The 8,672-nt window shown below is 42.1% G+C and overlaps 1 protein-coding gene across 1 annotated transcript in view; it reads left to right on the top strand.

Moving 5' to 3' along the window:
* Positions 1–2,409: 2,409 nt before the first annotated feature.
* The window catches only part of TSPAN11 (tetraspanin 11), a 690,523-nt gene continuing 684,260 nt past the window's right edge, over positions 2,410–8,672 (top strand). Inside the window, exon 1 of the mRNA XM_078654138.1 lies at positions 2,410–2,496. Coding sequence (XP_078510264.1) covers positions 2,410–2,496 — 87 coding nt within the window. The remainder of the gene's footprint in view (positions 2,497–8,672) is intronic.

The following is an 8,672-nucleotide window of genomic DNA, read 5'->3' as shown; positions in this document are numbered from 1 at the left end:
TAACAACAGCAGAAATCACAAGGCAGTAAAAGTACAAGACACAATTATGCAAACCACAACAGCAGAAATAATAGGCAGCATATGAAACAAGGCACAATTAAAGAGCAATAACAACATTGATAGCGAGGCAGCAGAGAGAACAGCAGAAATAATAGACAGTGGAAGTTGAAAGGCACAATTAAGGGGTGACAATGGCAGATATAGCGTGGCAGCAGAAAGAAAAAGGCACAGTAAAGGAATGAAAAATCAGGTAATAGAAGGAACCAGGCACAGTTAGGGTACAGCAACAACAGAAAAAAAAATCAATGCAGCAGAAGGAACAAGTCAGTGGGAGCACAGCAGAAGCAGCATTGAGCTGGCAAGGGGTTCATGAGTCATGTGGCAACTACCAATTAATTTATGTGAATAATGGCTCATGGCATGTCTTGGGGTTTGCTGGTCATAAGAATCACTCTTATTTTATCTAGAAAGGGCTAAAATTTCATTGAATAATGCACGCTAATAGTTTTACATGACAACATTTCAGCACCCATTTCAACATACAAATCGCTGTGTATGTTCGCCAGAACGAGTGAATTATCTGAAACAGGCGTTTCCTTAATTATGTTGGTGCTTAAAAATATTAGTAACAACTGATAATTTAATGATTAATAATAATTATATTAGTATCTAATAATAGAAATGAACACAAATTCATAGATGATTATTGCTCATTTATCGACAGTAGCCTTAAACATGACATAATGGTATTTCCTTCCCACAAATGTTGAGTTAGTGATTGTATTGATACATATATTGTCACATGCAACATGGATTTGTGAAAAACAAGGGTGTGACTATAGGGCAGAGCCCGCCGTCATGTTCTTGATGTTTAGGAAACCCATAGTAAGGGTAAGTGTTAGATTTGAATGAGAGTAAGCACATATATGTGAACACGAGTTTGTTATGCTGTGCTGGATCATTATTAGTCTCACCATGCACCTTAATCACAGACAATAGATTGTTTATTCTATTCTGTGTCCACTGGGTGTCTGGTTGCTGTTCTAAGTATGACAAATATTAAAAAAATATTTTGGAATTATATTACGAAACAAACTTGGTTTTCTCTATGTTTCTACAGGTTGTATAATACAACCAAACAGGTCAGCAATGTGAATTGCTATTTGCATTCCTTAATGTATTGCACGGATAGAGGGGGCTTTAGGCAGGGACACCATCCCCTTTATAACCCTGAAGAAGGGCATTGACCCGCATGGGCATGACAAATGGCCAAAGCATTTTGGTAAGAAATTCGTGGAAATATGGCTCTTTGTATTCCATCAGCAATCCATGTGACAGTCCCTTTTTAATCATATCTGAGTTAATCTGCTATTAAAAGGAAATCCCTATTGGAGTATACCCCAAGATATTTGTAATTTACCTTGATCCCTGCAATTATGCTGTTAATTTGATCTCAGCTCCCTTATATTGGTCAAGTCTACCAGGGTAATACCTATCCTACCTTGTGTGGATCGCCATCTATGATGAAGCATGCACCAAGGAAGTGGGTGAGGTGACCCATCCATATCTATTGGTTACCTACAGTTGACCTAGGACCCTAGTATGTGTTCTCTTTGATTACACAAGCACCTGTGGCGTGAATTATTTTTATCTGGAAGGCTGGACTTGAGGTTATATCTCGCCCTCCCTACAGGTGGATGTATATTAATTAAAATGGCCTCTTTTATATTGTAACATGACATTACACGCCATGCACAGATGTGAGGGGGAAGGTGTGTGCCGGGCCTGACCATAGACCTGACCCTGCGGTCAACCCCATGCCATGCACCGTCTTAAGCCCTTAAATAGCTTTGGCTTGCGCCCTCGCCATGCACTGCAAAGTACCTCAGTTATTACATCACTTACAACATGTTCAATGACATAATTGATAGCATCACTGCAACATCTGACATGACATCATTGATGACAACACTGTACATGTAAGGGTATGCGTTATACTTTCTTTAGTCCTCGAGGTATAGTTACGTGAGGTAACTGTAGGTAATGAACTTCAGTGTTCTTTTTCATTTAAAACAATAAGTTTTAACTGACATTCTCACCTAACTATAACTTTCCTTTCACCTTTGTTTTTCCATTGACTATCTAAGGTTCTTTTAAATATAAAGTAACATATTATTACAATTCCTAAGTAGGACGTCACTGTAATCATTAGATTTTCATTGGATAGATAGATAAAAAGAAAGATAGATAGATTTATAGATAGATAGATAGATAGATTCTTAATTTCTTAATTTTTTGACCTAGCTACCGTTGTGTAGTGCTTGTAAGTTCGTACTGAATTATGTATTGTTGCTGCTCAATCCAACCGTTTAGTAAATGTTCTATGTTTTTTATACAGGTCTTTAAACAATGACACATTTATACAAAGAGGAAGAAGATGATTGCCCAACAGTCTGTCTCAAATATCTTTTATTTGTGTTCAATTTCCTCTTTTGGGTAAGTACACATATTTTATTTCTGTTCCTCATGTGCAAACAGCAAGCAACATTTGCAGTTATTGGGTTTGTCTAAAAAAATGTATTGTAGATCCAACTTTAAAAAAAAGTTATTTGATACTTTGTCTCAAATCTAAAGGAGTTAATATTTAAGCAGGATATGAATACATTTAAAATGGTAATGCAGGCAAGCAGTAATCTTGATGTCACCCTACTATGGAGTCTGCACCCCTCTATTGTCCATGTTCTTCTCTTTGGGTCCTTCAGCCGGTGGCTAAATTTGCCATTAGGAGGTATTGTCCTTCAATAGATTCTTATTTCTGTATGGTGCTTGTTCTTATCTTTAGGTCTATATGCTGGTGCACTAAATGTTTGACCTGGAGTTATAACTTCAAATTCTGGTTTTCTCTTGACATTCTCCTTCATCTTCATAAAATCATTTTCTTTTCAGGTGTTTTTGCTACTGCACTAGACACTGGGAGCTGTTAAAAGTTTATTCTCTGCAGTGAAGATTGTTATATATTTTCTGTCCTTGAAGTTTTTTATTAACTGGATCTCATATCAAACATTCCATTCTACTGACAGACAGGCATGTGAACCAGCAGTTGTGGATTAACAGACTTATATCATAATGACTCAGTTTAATATTTGGAATGAAAATACAACCAGGCAAGACCAGTTTTTCTATAAAGATCTCAAACTTCAATGTTTTCTTTCACACCCCACATTGCTTGCTCAAACTCCTTGCACCCACACAGCTGGGATAATTCAAAACCATATCCTTATCAGTCCGCAGTTTTTTTTAACCTAACTCAATTAGACTGGACATAACACTTTTATATTTTCCTTTACTCTAAGTAGCAAGAATACCCTGTATAATTGAACAATAGAAGCCTCAAATACCTGCACCAGCGATCATAAATATGTTGATACAAACTCATTATGTTGGTGTTTGATAACAATAGTAATGAATGACAATTCAATGATTATTATTAATTATATTGGTACCTAATAACAATAATAATGAACATAAATTAAAAGCTGATTATTCCTCATGTTTTACAATAGGCTTAACTAAATGCATCACATAATGGTGTGTTCTTCACGCAAACTTTGAGTTTGTGATTGTACTGATACATATATTGTCACCTGCAACATGGCTTTGCGAAAAACAAGGGTGTGACTACAGTGCAAATACCCTTGTCATGTCTTTGATGTTAAGTAAACCAAAAGTAAGGGTAAGTATGTGATTTGAATGAGATTAAGTACATATATGTGAACATGAGTTTATTATGCTGTGGAAGATCATTATTACTCTCACCATGCACCTTAATCACAGACAATAGATTCTTTATGCTATGCTGTGTCCACTGGGTGTATGGTTGCTGTTTTAAATATGACAACTAAATAATAAAGTAATTATTTTGGAATGATATTACTTAGCAAATTTGGTTTCTTTATGTTTCTGCAGGTTCTATAAGACAACCAAATAGGTCAGAAAATGTGAATTGTTGATACAACCATTTTTAACAAATGAGCACAAACAAAAATGTTTTCCTAGAAGGGATACTCCAAACTGCACATGTTTACAATCCATTTACTTGAGATTCTTACAAGCTATCCTTAACAAGATTCGCCCAACCAACATTAGCAATAATACCAAAATAAACAACCATGCCTTGCTACCCAGCTTCACACATACAGAAAGAACACTTTTTGCAATGAAGCATGACTTTGGCACTAACAGCTCAACTGTGACCACGTTAAACCCTTTACACTAATGGAGAGTGGTATTAAAGGGCTTTTGTATTGATAAAGCAATATACCCCAAGCCCCAAATAGAGAAAGGCAGCCATTCCCATAAAGACTATTTTAAAGTCTTACTTGCGCACCAAACACACTCTTACATGTTGAGATACTAGACAAAAATAGCTCACGGTTTCTAAATTATATTCTTAATATTTAAATCAATGCAGAAATTAATGTTATGCCTTCATATCTGTGGCAGGTCATCCTGATTTAGTACAAAGGGGCAGAACTGTATGTCTGGATTTATCCCCAGATGACTTACAAAAACACCTCTCCTATGAGAGCACTTCACTACCTCCGAGATGATTAGCAGCTACCAACAAAAAACTACGTTAGCAGCTTCAGTATATCTTATTGAACATAATTAATATTTCTTCCATACATGGTGGCTTGCCAAGTAGGCAAAGTATCCCTTGACCAAAAAGCATTTGCTAGGCTACAGAGACTCCAGACACTTAATGAGATGGTTGACAAAAAACGTATTTTATCCTGCTTTAAGGATACTTCCGTGTTGTGAGGGCCTGAAATAGTATGACACATGGAATGCATCCAACGCCAGGAACCCTGTTTCTCCTGCTACTCACACATACACAGCAGCCGAGCTCCGGACCCTGGACCCCAGACTCTGCAACAACAACTACTGCCACACCTCTCCATGATGAACGGTAGCACCTTTTTCCTTCAGGCACTGCCTCATCTCCTGCAACACAGGAGCACCTGCAAGCATGACAAGCACCACCACTCTGACCATGACCACTTCAAAGCAACTCCAATGCCTCCCTTTCAACACATGATCAGTTTTCTGGCTTGCCGCCAAAATCTGGGACACCATCAACTTCCTCACTCCGAAGCCATCTTCATCACTGAGACCTGGGCCAACCCTGCATCAGCGGCTGACATCGCATCAGTGACACCCGTCCGCTACAAGATAATACACCAAGACCACATCAACAAACATGGAGGTGGCATCACCAGCATCCACAAAGACACCATCCACTGCACCTCTACCACAGACAACACCACCCCGATCATGGACCACCTCAACTTCCAGATACATACTGACGGCGAAACCACCATCAGAGGCATCCTCGCCTACAAACGTCCTGAACCTCGCCCCAGCTTCTGTGACGCCATCCCTGAATTCATTGCCCGCTCGCCAGTGACTCCAAACACTACATCTTCTTCGGAGAGCTCCATTTTCACTTCGACAACCTTAGCGACATCAACACTGCCAACTTCCTTGAATGTATAAACAACATCGGACCTACCGAACTTGTCACCAACCCCAAACACATGGCAGAACACACAGCCCCATCTTCACAGCCAGTGACAGAGTCAAGTACAGCAATGTCACCAAGCTCACCCAGACAGACCATGTCATCATCTACTTCACCCTCACAGGATTCCCCGGCACCTCCACCAAGACACCTAGCATCTCACTCTGCAGCTGGAACAAAGTATCAGAGAGCCAGTGGACCGACGTCCTCAACACCACCTACCCTAACACCGCAACCAACCTAAAACAGGCTGTCAAGAACGTTTCCGCCTGAATCACAGACTGTGCCAACAGAGTCACCCCCATCAAGCCCACCAAACTCAAGATATCTCCAAACAGGCCAGTTGAAACACCACGGAACTGAAACCTACATAACGTAACTGCAAGCGACTGTAAAGAAAATGGCACGCCAGCAAGGAACGCACAGACAGAGCCCAATTCAAAACAACCCTCAACCAACGTCACCAACTGCTGAAAAAAATGAAAAAGGAGCACCCTTGGCGACCACATTGAAACCAGTTCTAACCACAGCAAAGAACTCTTCAACATTGTCAGAGATTTCTTCAACCCCTCAGCCACCGAAAACATCATCACCCCTTCCCAGGAATTCTGCAACACTCTGGCAGACGTTTTCCATGACAAGGTCTCCACCATCTACAAAAACTTCACACCCCATCCTATCACCACCGACATCCTCAGCCTCCTTGCTCCCAAAGATACAAACCTCAAACACCTTCTTATCATATGGGACCGCTCACCACTCAAAACACCACAGCCATCATGAACTCCATCCACTCAGGAGATCCCTATCCCAACCACATCTTCCACATTGTGAGCAAGATGATCAGCAACGAGCTCACCACCATCTTAAACGCATTTCTTCACTACGACCACCTTCCCCAAAGAATGGAAACGCGCAGAGGTCAAACCCTTCTCAAGGAACCGTTTGCTGACCCCAGCGAACTCAAGAACTACTATTCCCATCTCTCGGCTCCCATTCCACGCCAAAGTCTTTGAAAAGGCATTCAACCACCAGATCACGGAACACCTGGAGAACTACAATCTTCTAGACACCTCCCAATTCACATTCTGCACCAACCACAGACCCAAAAGCACCCTAATTGCTGCCACAGGCGACATCAGAACCCTACTTGACCAGAGAGATACAGCTGCCCCGATCCTCCGTGGCCTCCCAGCAGTTTTTAACACTGTTTCCCACCACAAACGTATCAAGAGGCTCCACCTCATTTGAATCCAAGGAGATGCACTCAAATGGATCACCTTCTTCCTCACTGGAAGTACCCAGAGAATCCACCTACCAGCTTTCACCTCAGAACCTGAGAATTTCATCTGCGGCATCCCTTAAGGTTCAGTCCTCAGCACTTTACTGTTCAACACCTACATGACCACCCCTTGGCCAACATTGTCAGAAGACATGGATTAAACATCATATCTTATGCCGACCAATCCCAGCTCAACTTATTGCTTTTAGAAGGCACCCCTCCACCACAAGGGGCAACTTCCTCAGGTGCATTACAAGCGACACCGACTGAATGAACGACTACCTAAACTCAACACAGACAAAATGAAAGTGCTCGTCTTCGGAAAGAACATCGCGCTGTGGAGCAACGCCTGGTTGGCCTCTGAACTAGGACCCTCACCCACTCCGACAGACCATGCCCGCAAACTTAGCATCATCTTGGACCGCAAGATCACCATAGAAAACCAGATCAACGCAGTCTTCTCCACCTGCTTCGTCACTCTTTGCATGCTTCACAAGATGTTCCATTGGCTCCCCCATCAACACCTGATGAACCATCGCTCAAGCCCTAATCACCAGCCGGCTGGACTACAGCAACACACTCTACGTAGGAATCACGTTGCAGCTCCTGAAAAGACTGGAAACTACATAGAATTCAGCAGCCAGACTCCTCCTCAACCTTTCAAAATTAACCCACGGCACCCCCTCCCTCAAACGTTCTACCGGCTCTCCATTCAGAATAGAGACGTCAATTCAAGATTCTGATCTACACTTACAAAGCCCTACTCATCCAAGCACAGTGTCACAGGGTGGACATTGCATTTTTACAGGAAACACACCTGCCCAAGGCTGCCACCACCACTTTTGCTTCGGGCTGGGGACTGCATCGCTACTTTGCAGGGTATAGCACATATGCTCTGGGCACGGCTGTCATGATTTATAAACGTCTGGCCTTTCTATTTTTAAAAGCACACATTGATAATGAGGGTTGATACACGATTGTGGAGGGTCACTTGATGGGACACTGTATTGTGTTCATCTGCGTATATACGCCTAATGTCGATAGCCCAGAGTTCTTCCATGTCCTTCACTCACAGCTCCTACAGCTAGATGCAGGATATATGTGCATGGGTAGAGATTGTAATCGCCTGTGGGACCCTGCCTGGGATAGTGCGCCCAACTCGTCGGACACCAAACCCGTGCGCCATATTTTGCTGGATACATGGGATTCTGTTGGTCTGGTGAATGTGTGGTGTCAGCGCAACCCAGAAGAAATGCCGCATACACCCACTACGCCGCCCAATATGGTACTTGGCCCAGATTAGATTATTGGCTTGTCTCCCCCAACTTGGCAACTTGGTATAGGGCATCCCAGCATCTCCCTAGCACATAGTTTGACCACTCCCCAGTGTTATTGCAAGTATGCGTCCCTAGCCCAGAGGGCTGTGAGAAGATGTGGCGATCACCCGGGATTATCTGGGCGTTCAATACATCACCTACATCTGTTCCTCAACCAGGCAGACCCTAACTGGTACCCCAGATGTCCAAGATACATTTTTTTCATATTATTACACATTATACGCAACGCGGGTGACACATAGTGAGGGAGACCTTAATGACTACCTTGCTGAGATTGCTATGGTGTGGCTTGAGAAGTTCATGCAGCAGTTTCTGGCTGAGCCATTCTCTGCCGAGGAAATTAGTAGCGCCATAGATGCCATGAATGGCTCGATGACCCTGAGCCTAGATGGTTTTACTGGTATCTTTTATAAAACCTATAAGAACTTATTAGCAACCTACCTATTAGAGGTTAATAGTGAAGCACTCGAAC

This window comes from Lissotriton helveticus, chromosome 1_1 (assembly GCF_964261635.1).
Source record: "Lissotriton helveticus chromosome 1_1, aLisHel1.1, whole genome shotgun sequence".
Taxonomy (NCBI): Eukaryota; Metazoa; Chordata; class Amphibia; order Caudata; family Salamandridae; genus Lissotriton; species Lissotriton helveticus.
This window is presented reverse-complemented; position numbering and strand designations above follow the sequence as displayed.